The following is a 19,946-nucleotide window of genomic DNA, read 5'->3' on the forward strand; positions in this document are numbered from 1 at the left end:
GAATGGCACATAATGGAACATGTACTTGCAAATGTATACACACATACAATACATCCATACACATATATAATGCTTACGTACACACAGACATATGTGCACCTATATGGTTATCCACATACATATGCATGCCTTTAGATAATTCACACACATAACATATACTAGTATACGTACATTCATGTATATATCACCTCATATATAGTGCATATAGACACACATACACATCACTACTATGAACATGACATACTGGTATATTACATATATATATCACACAGATACCACATATATACTACACATACATGTACACCTTCACATACATAAATGAATACAAATCGAAACACCTTTTTACCCCAAATTTTCCAGCCGATTTAACTGTCTTAAGACATCGAGCCCAGATCTGGCTGCCATAACCCCAAGTATCCACCAGATAGCACTCTTTCGCCACTTCCTGTACTTCCAAGTGTTGCCAGAGGTGTCGCCAGAGATGTCGACTCTTCATCTGAGGCACAAAACTTTTGGAGCCTGTGTACCCCGCAAGCTTCCCCCTCCCTCCCCTGCCCAGCGTGCTGGGCGTGTCCTTGGTCCCCAAAGTCTGCAATCTCGGCCCTATCCGATATCCAGTTCATACTCTTGGGCCTCCAGGCTTCTGTAGAAGGGGCGGACTTCCCCCTTGGGGCTCCGAATTCTTCTCCACCTGAGCTCAAATCCACCCCTTCACCAGCGAGCCAGAGACTGGGCTGCACCAGGACTCGGCAGGTTCAGACCAGGCTCCGTGGCCCTTCCTCCCCGGCCGCCGAGCCTATCAATGAGCAGCCAGGCTCAGTGACCCAGCCCCACAACCCCGAGGAGGGAGACAGGGTCACTTGCACACACGTGACCCCTCTACACCTGTACACATAGCTCTCTGCGGCTCTCTACACCCTGAACGCCCAGCCTGGGTCAGCCAAAGGCTGGGAGGAGAATGGCCAGGCCCTGGGACTTGGACCCTGGGCTGGGAAGGAGCTGGTCCTGATGAACACTTCCTGCCCGGTCTTGACTCCGGATCTCTGGATCTCTGGTTCGGAGCCCGAAGGCAGCGCATTCGCTCATCTTATGCAAAACTACTTAAAACCCCGGAGGTGGGAGGAGAGGGGTGGGGCACAGGCTCTCCCGCCTGCCTCCGCCCGGACCTCTCGGAGCCAGCTTTCCTGAGCCTCACTCGTCGGTGTGAGCAACCCAGCACGACACAGGCGGGGAGGCTCGGAAACCCGTGGGGAGGCGCCGGGAGTTCTGGCAGCAGCTCAGCTCCCCCTCCTGCTCTCCGCTCGTCCCCCGGGAGCGGCGGGAAATTATTTATTAAAACGCCGCCCGCGCTCTCATTTATTTGCGGTGAATAATCCTCGGCATCGCAGCGCGTTTATTAAACCTTTCCCGTCCCCGCATTACTTTAATAATAAATCGCGTGTCACTTTCCAGCGACGTTATTAAAGCCCGGGCCGCTGAGCAGAGGCGGGGGAAGGAGAGGGGGGAGATGAAGAGGGCGCGGCAGGGGTTCCTCCTATTCCATATTCCAGGCTGCGCAGCCTCAGCCAGCTCGGTCGCGGAGGGAGAAACTGGGGCTGTAGGGGGGCTGCCCCCAAACTTGCTGCAAGAGCAATCGAGGGGGACACGCACCCTCTCGTGGGGGTTCGTGTGACCCTCTAGGGTCGCGGGGGGCGGGGGGGAAGCCTCTGCTCTGCAGGTGGGCGCGACGAGCCCTCCAGGGGGCGCCTTCGAGCCCGGCTAGGTCGGAGTCCCCACCACGAAGCACAAGCCAGGGGGGAATTCCCAGGCAGCGGCCCCTCTTTCAGCGCCCAGCCGACCCCCTTCTCCCCACCACACGGCTCACATCCCTGCTCCTGCTTCCGCGGTCGCCTCGGATCCGCCCCAAGTATGTTGCTGAGCGCAGCTCTGGAGCCGCGGGGCTCCCCGCCAGGCCACGAGAGCTGTCCCGCGGTTTAACTTCGGGAGGAGCCTTGCTGTTCTGAGAGGGGCTGCCAAGCCCTGGGGTTGGGGTTCCGGGCCACGCCCCTCTCGAGCGGCCGGGCTCCTGCGTGGGGCCCCAGAGGACAAGCTCAGACACCGAACTAACTGTGATCCCTCCCGCGGTGGCGCCAAGCTCCGGGCGTAGCCCAGGCGCGCAGGAGGCCGTCGCCATCCTATGTGGCTCCAGAACTTAAGCTTTCATCTTCTTCACTTAGTCCATAAACACCGCCTCGCCAGCGTCCCTCGCCCAGGTAAGGGGAGTGGAGAGAGAGACTTGGGGAGTGAGAAAGTCTGCTTTCAAGGGGGACCCTAGGCCAGAAAGGTCAGATTTGGAGCCGATGCGGAAGTCAGCTTACCATGATTTTGTGTTCAGTGAGGAAAGGGTGGGTTCCTAGGGGAACCCTAGCGTGTGGCCCCTGCATTTAGCCAAACTTCTCCACCCAGTTCTTGCTTTCATATTGGGTACTACTCACATAGACCTGCTTCCCCATTCTGCCTGGGGAGACCAGGGTGAGACAGAGGGGCAGGCAGTCTCTCTCTAGACCAGCCCCAACGGAGTTCAGCCTGGGGAATGCCCTCCTCCACCCAGATGGCTCCAGCCTCCGCCTCCCAGAGGCCAGGGTAGGCCCCAGCTCCAGCATCCTCCCTGTGCATCTGGCAGACATGTGCTTAGAGAGCAGGACCCACAGCTTCGGGAAGCCAGGGTCTTACTACCAGGAAATTCAGTCTTCGTGTGCACATCTGCATAAACCATCTGTGTGTCTCAGCTTGTTCATATGTCTTTATTGTATGCTTACTGTGCCCAGTCCTGTGCTAGGCATTGTCCAATATAAAGTGGTGTAAGACACGGAGTTTTCAGAATGACAGGAGAAATCAGACATGACCAAATGCCCCTCTTTCTGCGCTAAACTAAACCATGCTCCATTGTGCTCTCCTGGGCAGCAGATGGTGAACAGCAGAAGGGACCGCAGTTAGTGAGTGCAATGGGACTTAGGAGAGGGGCAAATTTCTAGGTTAGTTCTGAGAAAGAGCAACCTGAGGAAGGCAGAGATGAGGGACTAGGAAAATAACAGGAGGAGCTGTGCGGAAGGGCAGTTAGGAAGACTGGCTGAGCAGGGCTGCTGGAGAGCAAGGGAGGAACCTGTTGTCTACACCTTTTTGTGACTGCTCCTCTCCCCCCCACCCCCACGCCACCCTCCACCCGCCTAGGGACCAGCAGGCAGCTGTTGCCTTCTCCCTAGTTGGCCCATGTATCTCCTGCATGGGCTTCTTTGCATCCCATCACCCCTATTCCCTAGTCTCTGCCTCTCTCCTTACCCTTCTCCAGTTTTTGTCTACTCTCCACCACTACCATGTCTCCCCCAGTAAAGGCATTAAAGCAATAATGTGAAGGGGCCCTGCTCCCCCTTTCCAGATCTTTTCAAGAGCAGGGATGAACACTATCCCCACTCAACCCACCCCCAAGGGCCAGGGCTTCGGACCTAGTAGTACTCCTCGCCCTCTTCACTCTCAGCCTCTTCCTCGGGAACCAGGTGCTGGGATGGTAGCTGGGGGAGGCCTGTGGAGTTCAGCTGGTCTACAAACACATGTGGACAAAGGAGAGAGAACAGGAAAGAGGGGCTGTCAGTGTCCACATATCCCAGTCTGTGAGAAAGCCATGCTTACATGTGTACTTACATGCACATACACACATGGATACACACTCGAGGGCCCGAATCCACCACCATCCCCTCCTGCCTCCAGAACCCAGGGCTCCTCCCCCTTACCAGGTGTGAGTACAGTCAGGCTAGCTGGGGCCTCCACCTGGCCCAGGGCATTGCGGGCCAGGCAGCGGTAGGTGCCCTCATCACTGGGACGAACAGCCTGAATCTGCAGCCAGCTTGTCACCTCAAACCTCTGGGGTCCACCCCTAAACTGTAACCAGAGGAGGAGTCAGCAGGGTCCTTCTAGGTGGGCCCTGGGCTGCCCCTGGGGAAGCTCTGCTCCCTAGCCCTACCTGCACAGAGATGTGGGGGTCATCTCCTGGCAGCTGAATGTCCAAGCCGTCCTTTCTCCACTCGATGGAGGCCATGGGGTAGGCAAACACCTCACAGCCAAAGATCACATCCTTCCCCGTCACATTCCAAATGTCGTAGGGGTGCAACACGATCTGGGGCTCTGGGGATGGAGGTGGGAGGCCTGAGAACAGGGTGGCACACCCAGCCCAGCAAGGATCCCATTACAAACCATGGTGAACACGTTCGTGGGGGACACAATGTGTGCAGAGGTAAATACACCTCCATGAACACAACATGACACACACACTAATGTGGATGCAGGTCCACAAAGAGTGCAAACACAGAGATGGGGATGTACCTGCAAACAAGATGCACAAACAAGCACGCACACGCACACACACAAGCGCACACACACACACACACACACACATACAAACCTCAGCTTGGCAGCCACACTCTGTCCCTGATTGCTCCCCTGTCCTCATTCCACCCTCTAGGCCCCCATCCCAGTGTTTGTAACCAACACTTCCCTCTTCCACCCCCACCCCTTTTTCTATCCAGGTCTGGTTGCCAAAGGCCCCAAAAGCTACCCTTCCCCCACCTCACCCTGGCGGGGTGGGAGAGGCATCCTGACGGCTAAGCAGAGAACCTGAAACCATCCTGGCGGCAGGCAGAAAGCCTGGAGCTGGAGAAAGTGTTGGGACCCCCACAGGGTGTTTGTTTTCCTGGCAGCCTCAGCCAGTCAGACCCATCAAAGGGGCTCCGGAAGTGAAAGTTACTAAAGCCGCCAAATAAAACTTGATACTTGAATGGCCCTGAGCTCCCCAGGATGGGGGGCGGGTTAGAAGTGCCCCCTCCTCCACTAATCCCTCAGCACAGAGGGGGCTGGGATGGGGAGGTGAGGAGCTTGCTATACTAGCGCAAATGAAACCTGATTTCATCACAGGATCCTGTCTCCCCGCCCGGCTCCAGTGGTCTAGGGGGAATTCTAGGAGTCACTTCATTTTCTGTTTTGAGGCCAACAGTTGGCTATGTGTCTGCTCCCTCAGGCTTGGTCCCTGCAGGTGGGTCTGGAACCTTCAGGCGTGTCGTCCTCAGCGGACCCGCAGGCCAAGAACAAATGCCGTCGGGGGTCAGGGAGAACTGCCCCCAGTGAGTAGGAGACCCTACCCGATTCGCAGGGCCCTGGATGCACCACAGTGAGGTTGGCGTCGGGCCGAGCGAGGGCCGCCTCCTGCAGACGGCAGATCTGCGAGTAGGTGCGGCCATCGGAGCCGCAGAGCGGGTGCTGGGAGCGGCAGACGCACAGCGGCTCCGGCACCTCCCCGCGGCTCAGGTCACCGCCTGTGTCCAGCCGGCACTCGAGCTGCTCGCCGCAGCGCCCGTAGAAGTGGGCGCTGGGGTCCAGGTCGCAGAGCTGGCCCTCGAGGTTGGCGCATTCCCAGCAGCAGCCGCAAGCGTCGAGCACCCGGCCGGCCAGACAGCCCCGCGGCGCGGCACACTCCTCGGACCGGCAGGGAGCGCAGCCCTCGCCCTCCGCCAGCAGCCGCAGCCAGCCGCGGCGCAAGTAATCCGGGCCTGGCGACGGCCTCGCACCAGTCGGGAGCGGCGTCCGCGCCGCCAGCAGCAGCAGGGGCAGCGCCAAGGCAGCGGCGAGCGGCTGTGGCATGGTTAGCTGGAAGCCCTGCGAGCACTTGGGGCATCAGCGGGCTCGTGCACCCTGCCGGGGAGGGAAGCCAGGTCAGGAGGTCAGACGCAACCTCACTGTTCCTCGTACCAAAGTTTGACTCTAGCACTGCCCCCTCCACTGCTACCCTGGAGTCAAGTAGACCCTCAACGCCGGGGCACATGGGTCATCCAGTTACAGTGCGTGGTAAATGATTGGGCTGTTCTTGGGGTGGGGGGATTAGGGAGAGGTGAGAGGATGGGGTGATAAAGCTCAGGCGTGCACGTGCACGCATGTACACACCCACACACACACACCCCCCACACACACACCAGCACTACCAATACACACCATCCAACTCTGAAGCTTCCTGCCCTAGAACTGGATGGGAATGGATGGCCCCAACATGAAATGAGTTATTAATAAGGGGAGGGGAGGGGGAGGGGGTGTCCTGGGGCCCAGAGCGCTCACCTACTGTCCGGGACTAAGTCCTTCAGCGCGGCCAGTGCTTCCAAAGGAGCAGACAGTGGAAATAAAGCGGTGGAGACTCTGCTCCGGCTTAAGGATCTCTGAGAGCCCACGGACTTGGGCTCGGAGAGCAGCTCCTCCGCCTCTCTCCCCGCCCCTAGACGTCGCACCCCACCTCCCCACCCGCAAGCTACCCCCTCCTTCTGAAGCGGCCAAGTTTATGCGGCTGCACGGGATCCTCCTGGGCCACTTCCCTCGGCCTGGACCAAAGTCACAGTGAAAACAGAGGAGCCGTAACCAGACACCAAAGCTGGGCGACGGCCAGAGACCGGGGTGGGGGGCGGTATAGGGGTAGCTGCGAAGCTCGCAGAGTTGGCTGGCCGGCCAGGCCCTGTCCCATCTGACTTTACAGTCCTTGGGGCAGAGGTTCTGGTGCCTGTCGGGGCTCCTGTATAGAGCGGGGCCTCGCAAAGTCGTCTCCCCGCAGCCCAACACCGGCCTCCCGGGGGTGATTGAAGGCTTGTCCGTCCAGCTTCCTCACCCAGGCGCCGACCAGAGACGGGGCGCTTACATCAGCCTCCCCACATCTGGCCTCCTCCTCCCTCCCTACATCCGGCAGGTGTTTTGATCGCGGATGAGCATGGTGATTAGAGGTTCCAGCCGACTAGCGGCCGCAGGAAGAGGTGGGCGGGGCGCCTCCCCGTCGGGATTACAGGTTACGGAGGCGAAGCTAGCAGGGCCGGAGCATACGGTCTCTAGCCGCCACCGGCGCCGCCACCGTGGCACTTGGGGCGAGGGACAGGGAGGAGAGCATTTCTGGAGGCCCGCCCGCCTGACCGGGGGTCTGCCAGGCCCCGCCCCGCCCCGCCGGCCCCAGGCGGTTCACAGAAGCCAGGCTCAAGTTCTGTTTCCCGGGACCAACGCGGAGGTCTGCAGGGGAGGGGACTGCATTTAGTCAGGCTCCGCCCAGAAGGGCCTGGCCGGGGCGGAGCGACCGGAGCGGCGGCCTCCAGACCCACCCCGAAGTCCGAGCGGGTCCGCGGCCTCGAGACCGCCCGGGGGGTCGGCCCCGCATGCGCACTAGCGGCCCCGAGAGTCAAGTTCCGAGGGAGGCGGGGGTCTCCCGCCCGGCCCGCGCTGGTCCCAGCCCTTCCCCTTCGGGGCTCCCCAGCAGCGCACAGGCCAGTCCCGGCCGGAAGGGGCTGATCAGGTGCGCGAAGACAGGTGCCCTGTTACCTGGTCTCCAACTCAGAGGAGGGACGGGAAGCGAACTTCACGTGTTGTCTCGAAACTGTCGCGAGAACTAGAACAGGAAGTCTAGGAATTCAAAACAGGAAAAGCCCGCGGGTTTTAAACCGGAAAAAGAATGGGCGGGGCCAGCTTTGGTTGGTACTTGTGGGTAATTCCTTATTTTGGGCCTTCGGGCAGCTCAAGTGTGGAGCTGGGGCAGAAGTGAATTGTAGAACTGCGGGAGCCCCTCTGAGGGGGAGGGGGGTAGAGATTGAAATTGCGGCGGCGGCTAATGGAGCCATTCACCCAAGGAGACGCCTCTGGCTCTGACTTACACAAAATACCTTGAGACGGAGATCGTTGCCCGGAATATCGAGCGGAAGCAGTCCGGTCGCTTAAGGAATTGTGACCCGCTTCTAAGGCTTGGCGCCAATATTTAAACAACAAACTTTACAGACCTTGAACCTCTTCTCTTACCGCACTTTATGGTAGGCGGTTGTTTACGTTCCGTCTTTGCTATGCTCCAAGCGTCTGGTATTAGGAATCGTGTCTAACTCACCACTGTATCTTGAGAACCTAGCTCCGCGCCTGACAGCCCAGAAAGTTCTTGGTAAATATTTGTGGATTAAATGTGAACGACTTCCGGCGTGTGGAAGTCAAGGTTAACCTGGATTTTCTGTGTCGCGGATGAAGACTGGATAGACAGGGACCGAGCGCCCTCTGGTGGGCTTGCGGTTAGTGAGGAGAACATCGTGCATACAGTAGACACCAAAGATGTTGAGTAAATAGGAAATGTGTTTTTCTTAAGTAGAGATTTTGTTCCAGGAAAACACCACATGTTGTGGAAATACTTTTAGAAGGGAATTATTTGCCCAAGACACAATTCGAAAACGTTTAGATACGTTCTCAGATCCTCATTATCTGACACTATCCATTAAGGCTCCAAAACACATTCAGGAACATCTATTTGCATCATAAAGTTACTAAACATCTTGCATATTTATAGTTTGAGAATGTTGAATCAGTTTGACCGGGTCGTGAAAAATTGTTGGGCCACAGAGAAAGGATTCTCTAATCTAGACGATGTAAGTACTACAAGGAGGGAAGCCAGGTGGCAGTATTCTTTGAGTGTCTACATGAGGGAGACTAGATTCAGATTTAAACTAGAGGGTGAAGTTAGAATTTGTTGAAGAACAGATGGTCCTGCCTCTGTCCCCCACCCTTTCCTGTAGATGTTTGTACTGAAAAAGGAGTGTGGTATAGACTGTAGTTTGCTTTCCACTGTGAATCATAACCTGGAGTTTACAGGTTTTCATACCTGCACTTTCTTTCAGCAACAACCCATGAGATAACTGAAATATGACAGGTTGAAATGGGTCCTGTACAAATGAACAATCCTATATAATAAAGAAGTAATATGCAAATTGACCCTCACAAGATGGCTGCCTACAACCAGGCTGGCAGGGGGATTAGTGAGGGATGACCAAACGACTGAACAAGCAGTCTGCATGGGGTGACCAGGCCGGCAGGGAGGGTTAGTGAGGGACGACCAAATGACTGAACAGCAGGCTGCATGGAGCGACCAGGGCAGCAGGGGGGCCATGAGGGGCAGCCAGGCTGTCAGGGAGAGCAGTTGGGGGTGACCAGGCCAGTAGGGGGGCAGTTGGGGGCGACCAGGACAGCGGGGGGGGGGCAGTTAGGGACGACCAGGCTGGCAAGGGGGGCAGTTAGGGGTAACCAGGCCAGCAGGGGCAGGCAGTTGGGGGTGACCAGGCTGGGGGGGGGCAGTTAGCGGAGACCAGGCCGGCAGGGGGGGCCAGTTAGGGGCGATCAGGCTGGCACACAGAGGCAGTGAGGGGCGATCAGGCCAGTGGGGGGAGGGGTCAGTTAGGGGTGACCAGGCAGGCAGGCAGGCAAGTGATTAGGAGCCAGCAGTCCATGGTTATGAGAGCGATATCCGACTGCCCAGGATCAGGCCTAAACCAGCAGTTGGACATCCCCTGAGGGGTCCTGGATTGGAGAGGGTGCAGGCTGGGCTGAAGGAACACCCCTCTGCACGAATTTCATGCACCGGGCCTCTAGTATAAGATGAAACATAAAGAATCAGTGTGTAAGTTGATAAGAAATTACTTGGAAGGATCCACACATTCTAACCTGTCACTTCATGAGCCCTGTTTTGATACAGCTGGTGAAAATAGTGGGATTGCAACTTTGAGGAAGAAGCAGTGAAACAAATAGTCTACATTGGCCCATTAGAAATGGATACAGAGGAATTGGGCTTCCTCTGAACATAAGAATCAGTTAAGTAAAAAAACAAAAAGGCTCAACTAGGTAATTAAGACAGAATACCTTGTAGCTACCTACTATGACAAATAGTTGAACTCAGTCAAAGTGAAAAATATGTATAGGAAAAGAAGGTTAAGTGAAAAGGAGAAGTATATGGATACTGATCACAACCATGTAAATATTTATCATATATATCATCAATAAACACCCTAAGAGAATTTGGAATGAGGCATATGGTTGAGTATAATATTCACTATTATTTTGTAAAATTATTTTTCATAATAAAGTAGATGATGTTTTATAGGTAAATTAGGATGTTGAGATAAATGTAGAAAGTTGGAACAGCCAGGTAAGAAAATAAGCATTATAATTCAGCTATATGTTACTAAATGAAAGCTGGAATACCCAGGAGACTAACTCTCTGGAATACCTAGGCATTAAGGCAAGTTGAACAAGCTTTAAAACATGCAGAAAGAAATCAGGTGAAAATTTCTTCAGTTTACTTTTCTTATATCCCAGGAGGCAGCTTCCCCCTTCACCCCCAGTTTCCCATTCACCTTTGAGATGGAGACTTGTAGCTCCATCTGACCTAATTACTTGGCCACATTTTGTATTGATAAACTTAAAAAGGATGTTTACATCATTTAGACTCTTTCTACATTTATTTTTGTTTTGATCTATAACAGACAAGCAGAAAAGTACACAAAATTGCTTTATAGCTCAATTAATCATTACAAATGAACACTCATCTGATCATCACCCACGTCAAGAAACAGAACATGGCTAACACCTCCAAAAGTTCCCATCATGCCTCCTCCCAATTATTAATCCTTTCTCTTTATTAATTATTCACTTATAATTCTATAATTTTACTTTCTTTTAACTTTTATATAAATTGGGATACACCTAGGAGTAGAATTACCGCTTCATGTAATATGTGTACCTTCAACATTAGTAATTAGTATATCATAGATACAGAGAACATATAAACAAACGTAGGGGTACAGCCAAAATGCAGAGACAAAAAAACAGGTCCCAAATGACATAACAGAAGAAATCTCCAGAAAAGAACTAAATGAAATGGAGTCAAACAAACTGCCAGATACAGAGTTCAAAACAATGGTTATAAGGATGCTCAAGAACTTAGTAAGAACTTCAACAGCATGAAAAAAGACATAGAAACCAGTCAGAAATGAAGGATACATATAACTGAAACGATGAATAATTTACAGGGAATCAAGGGTAGAATAGAGGATGCTGAGAATCAAAGCAGTGATTTGGAATATAAGGAAGAAAAAACACCCAATCAGCACAGCAAAAAGAAAAAAAAATCCAAAAAATAAAGATAGTGTAAGGGGCCTTTGGGACAACTTCAAGTATACCAACATTTGCATCATGTGGGTACCAACTGGAGAAGAGAGCAAGAAATTGAAAACCTATTTGAAAAAATAATGACAGAAAACTTTCCTAACCTGGTGAAGGACATAAACATACAAGTCCAGGAAGCACAGAGAGTCCCAAACAAGATGAACCAAAAGAGGCCCACACAAAGACACATCATAATTAAAATGCAAAAAGTTAAAGGAAGAATCTTAAAAGCAGCAAGAGAAAAGCAGTTCATTATCCACAAGGAAGCCCCTATAAAACTGTTAGCTGATTTCTCAACAGAAACTTTGCAGGACAGATGGAAGTGGCAAGAAATATTCAAAGTGATGAAAAGTAAGGACTTACAACCAAGATTACTCTACCCAGCAAAGCTATTGTTTAGAATTGAAAGATGTATAAGGAGTTCCCCAGACAAGAAATAAAGTTCATCACCATCAAAGAAGAAATAATGAATAAAATGGCAATTAATACATATCTGTCAACAATTGAATATAAAATATAAAATAAACAAGCAGAACAGAAATAGACTCATAGATACAGAGAACATTTTGATGGTTGCTAGATGGAAGGGGGTTTAAGGGGATGGGTGCAAAAGGTGTGAAGGGATTAAGAACTACAAATTGGTTGTTACAGAATAGTCATGTGGATGTAAAGAACAGCATAGGGTCCTAGCTGGTTTGGCTCGGTGGGTAGAGTGTTGGCCTGCAGACTGGGTTCAATGCCAGTCAAGGGCACATGCAGAGGTTGCGGGCTTGATCCCCAGTGGGGGACATGCAGGAGGCAGCCAATCGATGATTCTCATCATTGATGTTCTATCTCTCCCTGTCCCTTCCTCTCTGAAATCAATAAATACATATATATAAAATATTGTTTTAAACTCGGAAATATTCTCTTTTAAAAAAAGAACAGCATAGGAAGTATATTCTAATAACTATGTATGGTGTCAGATAGGTATGAGATTTCTCAGGATGATCACTTAGTAAGTTATATAATGTCTAATCACTAGGGTGTACACCTAAAACTAATATAATATTGTATGTCAGCTGTAATTGTTTTTTTAAAATGATTTTTTTAAATGAAAGGAAGGAGAATTATATACTATGTAGTACAAAGGGGGAATAAAAAAAAGAAAATAGATCTTTAAATTAGGAGTTGAGATCTCCAGGGTCCTGGGACTTGATTGGCTATTACAGTGCCCTCTACAACATTTTACAAGAATTTGTATTTGCCCTGGCCAGTTTGGCTCAGTAGATAGAGCATCGGCCTCCGGACTGAAGGGTCCCAGGTTTGATTCCAGTCAAAGGCACGTACGTCCCTTAGTTGCAGGCTCCTTCCCAGCCTGGGCCCTGCTCAGGGCTCCTGCAGGAGGCAACCAATCGATGTGCTTTTCACAAACCAATATTTCTGTCTTTCCCTCTCTCTTCCACTATCTCTAAAAATCAGTGGGAAAATATCCTCGGGTGAGGATTTAAAAAAAATTTTTGGATCTATCAACAGAGAGAAGGCTGCCATCACCCAGGACCTGTGCTTCGGTAGCTGCCAAATACTAACACTGAGCACTGTGGGCAGAGCAAGCAGCATCTGCAGTGGGTGGCAGCTGGAAAAGCCCATGGTCTAGGAAGGGCCTCTTAGGAGAAGTTCTTATTTGAATTTAGAATCCAGGCTTCTAGTTAGTTTTGCCAACAGCCGTGACATACCAGCACCTCAGTTTTCTGAGAAACAAAGGGTGAACTCTGCCTTCAGACCTCTTGTATTTGGCAGTGTTTTAAATTTTTTGCTTAATTGCCAACATTTAAATTGTGTGAAATTTTGTAGAAAAATCCAGAATTTGGGGCCAGAGTTTTCAAGCCAGGATGTTCAGAGAGGCCTTGGAGAGAACCCCCAGCTGCTCCTGATGCTGAGATAGGGAGGTGAGAGGTAGGAAAAGTTAGAGCTAATATCTAAGCTGCCAAATTTTCTTAAGAAAAGTCAGGAATCTGATCTGCCTAGCAACAATTGAAGATGTACTGGCTGCTGTTTTAGGTGGGGCTGGCACTATCCAGCTTACCACAGTCCTGACCTGGCCTGGTTCCCTCATTTAGGATTCCTGCCTGCTCCTGTAGCCTTGGAGTTTATGATCCTTGAATTAGATGATTCCTTCAGCTCTAACATGCAATAACAACAATAATAGCCACTACTTATCAAATGGCTCTAGTGTGCCAAGACTGTGGCATGCAATTTATATACATTATCCTATTTTAGACTTACAAAGGTAAAATTATGAACTTTATTTTTTTAATATATTTATATTGATTTCAGAGAGGAAGGGAGGAGAGAGAGAAACACCAATGATGAGAATCACTGATCAGCTGTCTCCTGCACGCCCCCTACCGGGGATGGAGCCTGAAACCCAGGCATGTGCCCTGGACCAGAATCAATGCCGGGACCCTTCAGTCCGAAGGCCAACACTAAGCCAAATAGGGCGAACCTTATTTTCTTAAATGAGAAAACTGAGGTTCAGGCCTGTAGGTAAGTTTGCCCCCTGTCACACTGGTAAGAAACAGGCAAGATTTAAACCTGGGGCTGCCCAAGTCCAAAGTCTGATTCTAATCAATACACTATTCTAACACTATCACTATGTTTGTCAGCCTAACTTCAGTGCAACTGAAGCCAGAACTGCAGCTGGTATTTTATAAATTTAAATGCCCCAGATTCAGGAGCCAAGCAGGACAGTGGTTTCAATTCCGGTCAAGGGCACGTACCTCAGTTGCAGGCGGGATCCCTGGCCCTGGTCAGGGTGCGGACCGGTAGGGGAGGCAACCAATCGATATGTCTCTCTCACATCAATGTTTCTCTCTGTCTCTCCCCCTCCCACTCTCTAAAAATCAATGGAAAATTATATCCTCGGGTGAGAATTACCAATTTTTTAAAAAGAGAGAGAAGAGGAGAGATGCACTGGGGCCATGGGCGCTGGCAGGTTAGTCCCCTGTGAGGCGAGGACGTTCTGTTCGGGAGGCCTTGTGGGGAACCTCCAGCTGCTCCTAGTGCTGAGGCAGGCAGGGGGGAGGTGAGAGCAGCTGGGGCCAATATCAGCTGCTGGTGTTGGCAGGAACTCCCTGGCCACGGGGGCTTGGGGGACTGGTGAGCTGGAAATCAGGTGGCTGTCTGAGCTGGGGGGCCCAGGTGCCCCACCGCAGCCTTCCTTATCCTTGAGTCTCTCCCCTCCTTGCCTGAGGGTCTGCGGTGGCCAGCCGAGTTCCTTTGCCTTGGCAGCTCAGCTACGGCACAGGAAACCGTATGATCCCAGCTCTTCTTAGGTTCATAACCACAGCAGTTTACCTAAGACCTCGGGGCCGCGTGAGAAGGGAAAGCAGAAAGAGCTTGTGCAGAGGCCCTTCACCTCGGCTAGGAGGCCCGGACAGGTCCCCCTTGCCTGGCTGGCTCGGCTGGATGGAAAGGGGGCTGAGGCGCCATCAGGGGGCGAGGGCACCGCGCGGTTCTGAGGTTCAGTCGGATGGAGGACCCGGAGCCCAGAACCCGGAGCCTTGGCTGGGATCCGGCATCCAAGGCCCGGAGCGTCCCCTGCGGGGCCCGACAACACCTGGGGCACCTGGCAGCGGCCGGGCGAGGAGACGCGGAGGGAGCGCCAGCCGCCGGGCCCAGGAGTGTGGCGAGCCCCCAGCCCACCTGTGTGAGGGCACTCCGCCCAGAGGGGAGGGGCGGGAGTCCGAGGCAGGTCGGATTCCCAGCCAGCTCTCTCCTCACAGGAGGCGGCCCATTATCCGGCGTCGTTAAAGAGCAATTAGATGGAAATTAAGCCGAGAACAAGTATTGATTATCTCATTAAGGCCGGGGGAGCCCTCTCAGTCGGTGAGAGTTTACCAACGCTCACCCCATTATCTGCCAGGTGAAAGCCTGCGGTCATCAAAACCCAGTGAAGTATCGATCTTACCCTCATCCCCAAACCAAGTTCCCCCCCCCCCCCCAGAGTAAGTGGGTTCTAAAGAGGTAACACCAGGGGTGTGAGGAGGTGGAGGGAAGAGCTCGGGCCGCTGTCTCCGTCTCAGCAGTTCCTCTCTAGTTCCCCACATTTTCTGCTCTCAGATCATTATTTTTTTTCCTGATGCTACTGAAAGTGGGGAGGGGGGTTTGTGGAGAGAGATCAGAGACAGTTCACATCCCTCCGGGGCTGGAGAGCTGGGGCTCCCCTGGTTTTACATCCAAGGAAGAGAAACTAGAGTTGAGACTTAATGGAAAGAGTTTACCCCTATTGATACCAAGTATAGGGCACCCCTGGGCCCCAAGTTCCTGGGGGGGAGGAGGTTTAGTTCTGGGTGACCACCATTGATAGATCCTCCCTCCCCCCAACTGGTGGGCGGAGTATGATGTAACCTGCAGCCCGGAAATACCTGAGTGACTAACCATGTACCTTATATGGACTATACATTGGACCACCAATCCACACCTGCCAAATACCCTAAGCCCTTGTCCTATATGGACAATGCAGTAAGCCTTCAATCAGAGTGCACCGAGTACACTAAACCCCCCACCACTTCCCATTCCACCCCTCAAAAGGCGTGCCCACCCCTGCACGTGCTGCTGTGCCCCCTTGCGAGGCAGCCTGCAGGTCCTTCTCCCCTAATAAAGCCTGTAGTCCTGGTTTTCGGCCTCTGTCACCAAAGGAAAAGATACCTGGGACCACCACACACATTTCCCAAGGTTTAGAAACCTCAGAGTTCATCATCTGTTTCCTCGGGGTCTCAGATGATGTGACCTTTGGAGAAAAACCACAGTGTGCTGGAGAGAAAGGTTATTTTCATCCTGGCTTTGCTTCTAGCTGGCTGTGTGACCTCAGGCCAGTCATTTTGCCTCTCCAGGCCACGAAGTCCTCAAAAGAATGGTGCTGAAAGAGCTATACGGCTCCTGAGCCCTCACACACTATCATCTGCTGGACGAAGGGCTGAACTTCCTGATGGCAGTCTGAACGCCGCTGTGTGCCCAGCCCTGGCCTGCCTTCCTGGAGCTTCTGGCCTCAAGGGGGCGAAGACATCAAACTGACAATCAGAGATATAATGTTACCGTTACATTATGAATGCAGGTACTCTGAGGGGGTGGGAGAAGCTAGCACAGGAAGCAGTTGTTGCAATAAAAAACAAAACAGGGAACAAGCCTGTTGCCTACTCATCCATTCAGCTCACAATTGCTGTAGGTGCCGCAGAGCCGTGGTGAGCAAAACGGTGGTCCCTGCCCCTGGAGCCCACAGTCCAGTGGGGGAGACCACACAGATAAAGGTAAAAGCACGTGTATGGTACATATACTGAAAAGATGCAGAAGCGAGGAGCGAGAATAAGAGAAGTGACTTGGAGGAAAGGGGTTAAGGATGCTTCTCCATGGCTTCCATAGTCATTCCCTCAATTAAGATCTGAAGTTTTCAATGGAGCCCGTGGGAGAGCTGGGAGTGCACCTTGGAGAGGGCGTATCTTTCTCCCCCACTCGCCTCGCCTCAGCAGGAAATAGGGCTCCGGTCTCTGACACTCCGGACCCCACTGTGGGGCTCACCTGAGAGACTCGGGTGCGCGGGAGGCCGGAAAAGGAGGCGGAGGGAGGCGTGGCGGCTGCAAATGGTGCGTTCGACCCGCACCAGCTTGGCCTGGGCGGAGTGAGAGACGCTGCAGCGGTATCTGGGCTTCTCTCCCTGCCCCGGAGCCAGGCAACGATTAATCTTGGTTGACGGTTGCTCACGTCCTAATTGGGAGGTGGGGAGAGAGGCCCGGTCCGCCCTAAAGGTAGAAGCGGCTAATGGGCCTCTTCATCACCGCCAGGAGTCAGTCCCTGGCGGGGCGCGGGGGGCGCTGCAGCAGGTGAGCCGCGGAGCAGGCGGCGGCCCTTAATGAAGCTGCGGGGCTGGGGCTGGGGCTGGGGCTGGGGCTGGGGCTGGGGCTGGGGCTGGGGCTGCGGGGCTGGGGTGGGCGGGAGGCGAGCTCTGGGGGGAGACGGTTCCAGGGGCCAGAGGATGGTTCGCCCACCCCCGCGCTGACGGCCCAGTTCGGGGGCTCACCTGGGCGCCCTGTACCTGAGGTCTCCTGGGGTGTGGGGGTGGGGAGGGTGCTGGGTTAGACCTGCAGGGCATGCATTTTTTTCAGAGGTCACCAGAGATAGGGGGAGAGACGGAGTGTCTGAGAGTCCGACTTTATGTCGAGGGCATAAGGTGGGCGCTCCGATGTTTGCTGACCTACAAGGCCTGTGCCCGACGTGTGCAGGGTCGAGATGTGGGGAGCAAACGTGAATTCGTGGGCCCCCGAGACGCCAGTGAAGCCAGAGCGCCCGGTCATTTCAGAGCCGCGCCTCTTCCGCGCCTGGGACTCATTTTCCTCCCGGGGCCGGCCTGTCCAGCTCTGCAGCATCATCCCCTCCAGCAAATGCTAGGCGGGCCTTTCGCTAACCCCCTGGCTTTCAAAGCCTCCCCCCCCACTCCCCATCCTGGCCCTAACTGCCGGGGACGGGGGGAGGGGTGCTGGGCCACCGGGGCGGGGCGGCGCCGCTCCTCCGCCCTCCCCTGGGATCCGCTGCATCCCGGAGCCCCCACTTCCCTGCGGGCTTCGCTGTCTCTCTCTCCCGCCCCCTCCCCCTTGCAGCCGCCTCAGAAATATATTGTATTCTCACCTAATCCTGTTCAATTACAGCATAATAAAACACATAATAAAAACCTAATTCATTTTTCTCCCGCGCCCCCATCTCCCGGCATCTTCTGGCTCGGGATTAAAAATTTGTCTTCATGTTTGTGGCACCACAGTCCCGACGCCTCCGCATCTTTAATGTATGAGCCGGGGAGCTGGGGACCTGCCGCTTCTGCCGTCTTAGCGTCGCGAAGGCGCCCGCCAGTCACCTGAGGATGCGGGTGGGGAAGGAGGGAGAAGCGTGGACCTGCGTGGGGCTGCAGCGGTGGCCACCCCCTCCCTCCCACCCGATGGGATTTCAAAGGCCCCTGGATTTCCAGTGGCGGGGAGAAGGCACTTAGGTCCCGTGCAAAAGACCCCGTGTGGCCTCCAGGGGGCGCAGCGTGGGGCAGTTCTCTGGGGATGGAGTTTACTAAGGAAAGTGGACTACCTACTGCAGCCCAGGCTGAGAGGGAGAGCAGAGCCAGCAGGGAGGGGGCCCACTGTCCTCAGCCTCCATTCTCTCTTTTGCTTCTGATCTTCTGAACAAGGCCAGCCAATGCAGCTCTGGTTTCCAGGTTACCACCACCATTTCCAGTCCCTAGGGACTCTACCGCCCTCTGGTCACTGAAAAACCCGGATCACTGAAACAAAGTTAGAACTTCCCAGAGGGGAATGTTAAGAATTTCGCCCCGCCTCTGTGGTTCAGTGGTTGTGCATGGACCCAGGAACCAGGAGGTCACGGTTTGAATCAGGTCAGAGCACACGCCCAAGTTGTGGGCTCAGTCCCCAGTAGGGGGCACACAAGAGGCAGCTGATCAATGATTCTCTCTCATCATTGATGTTTCTATCTCTCTCTCCCTCTCCCTTCTTCTCTCTGATATCCATAAAAACATTTTTAAAAAAGAGTTTAATCAAAGAGAATTTCCTACAATGGCACAGAACCTGGTGAATTTACAGAGGGCTGGTCTGAGACCCAAATACAACCCAGTGGTATTCCCTCATTCCTTCATTTCTTTCTTCATTCATTTAGGGCAGGGAATCCCAAACTCTCTACATTCACGGAACCCTCAATTTTTCAGTAATTTTGTCACAGTACCCCAGGTCACACTCAAAAAAAATCTAACAGTCCCCTTTAAGTACTTAATAAGTATTTATGTCCTAACTCTGTTGTAGCTGTTTGGAAAACTAATACACATAAACTGGAAGAAAAAAAAGAATATTTTTATATCATTTTTTACCTCAATTATTTACTAACTAGAGGCCTGGTGCACGAATTTGTGCATGGGTGGGTTCCCTTGGCCTGGGCCACAATCAAGGCCTATCAGGGGGCCAGCCAGCAAGGGGGAGGGGCCACGGGAGGTTGGCTGTGGGAGCACACTGACCACCAGGAGGCAGCTCCTGCATGAGTGTCTGCCCCCTGATGGTCAGTGCACATCATAGCAACTGTTTGGTTGTGGTCATTCTGGTCATTTGGTCATAACAGCCACTTAGGCATATATATATGCACCTGTTGGGCTCTGCATAACTTCTCAAAACTAGGAATCAGCCTGGATACTGCCATCCTCATTTCCTGCCCCATATGACTTCTATGTAGCTCTTGCTTTTTTGTCACAGAAAACATAAAAAATAACAGGTTTGCAAAGACATTGAAAGTAATGCATCACAAACTAATTTTGAAACTGTGAGCTCAAGCTAGTAGCTTATGCAGTATCCAACAGATGTCAAGTATTGCTGAGTTGGAATTCCCTCAAAAACTTAAAATGACCTCTCAGTTCACTCTGGGGTGCCTGGGTACATAGTTTGGAAATTGCAGATTTGGAGCGTCTGCCTGTTTTCCTGTAGCAACAACCTTCCTTAGTGGTCTTGGAAAGTTTGGGACAGTTGAATAGAGGTCATCTGATTTGGCCTAAGGAAAATGACTTGAATCTTACCCACAACTCGGGGATCAGATATAAGCAAGGGAGTCTGAGAGCTGGGGTCAGGTGTTAGAGGCCAGCGAGCAGAAAGGAGGCCCTGAAAGAACATCACTAGCAGTGATTAGCAAGTCCAGCAGGATGAACCAGACTCAGCAGAAGTATCATAAAAAGCAAGGCTTCCAGGTATATTATAGGGTGATGCTTAATCTTACATCAGCACCACTTCCCACCTCACTGTGCCTTGGTGCTCTAGAAAGGAGGTCATGCAAATGAAACTATATCACTAGAGGTCCAGGCAACTCTGCTGTGGGACCACTTGATAGGAACTGGATGAGAATAAGGCGAAGGTGTCTCCTTT

At 52.7% G+C, this 19,946-nt stretch overlaps 1 protein-coding gene across 2 annotated transcripts; it reads right to left on the reverse strand.

Moving 5' to 3' along the window:
• Nucleotides 1–2,764: 2,764 nt before the first annotated feature.
• Nucleotides 2,765–7,459, reverse strand: KAZALD1 (Kazal type serine peptidase inhibitor domain 1). Of its 2 annotated transcripts, none has more exons than XM_036336275.1 (5): nt 7,369–7,459; nt 5,169–5,718; nt 3,998–4,158; nt 3,768–3,915; nt 2,765–3,577 (listed from the first exon to the last, which is right to left on the reverse strand). In XM_036336275.1, the coding sequence occupies exons 2-5, from the start codon at nt 5,665–5,667 to the stop codon at nt 3,483–3,485; spliced, it is 903 nt and encodes a 300-aa protein (XP_036192168.1). In that variant the 5' UTR covers nt 5,668–5,718; nt 7,369–7,459; the 3' UTR covers nt 2,765–3,482. The 2 variants fall into 2 exon arrangements, with proteins under 2 accessions (XP_036192168.1, XP_036192167.1); XM_036336274.1 differs by lacking the exon at nt 7,369–7,459 and adding an exon at nt 6,136–7,362.
• Nucleotides 7,460–19,946: the final 12,487 nt, after the last annotated feature.

Source organism: Myotis myotis, unplaced genomic scaffold (genome assembly GCF_014108235.1).
Source record: "Myotis myotis isolate mMyoMyo1 unplaced genomic scaffold, mMyoMyo1.p scaffold_m19_p_15, whole genome shotgun sequence".
Classification (NCBI taxonomy): Eukaryota; Metazoa; Chordata; class Mammalia; order Chiroptera; family Vespertilionidae; genus Myotis; species Myotis myotis.

Coding starts and splice junctions, on each gene's coding strand:
- KAZALD1 (XM_036336275.1), bottom strand. CDS start 5,667: ATGCCACAGCCGCTCGCCGCTGCCTTGGCGCTGCCCCTGCTGCTGCTG. Junction 4,159..5,168: donor TCCAGGGCCCTGCGAATCGG/GTAGGGTCTCCT, acceptor CTCCATCCCCAG/AGCCCCAGATCGTGTTGCAC. Junction 3,916..3,997: donor ACCCCCACATCTCTGTGCAG/GTAGGGCTAGGG, acceptor CTCTGGTTACAG/TTTAGGGGTGGACCCCAGAG.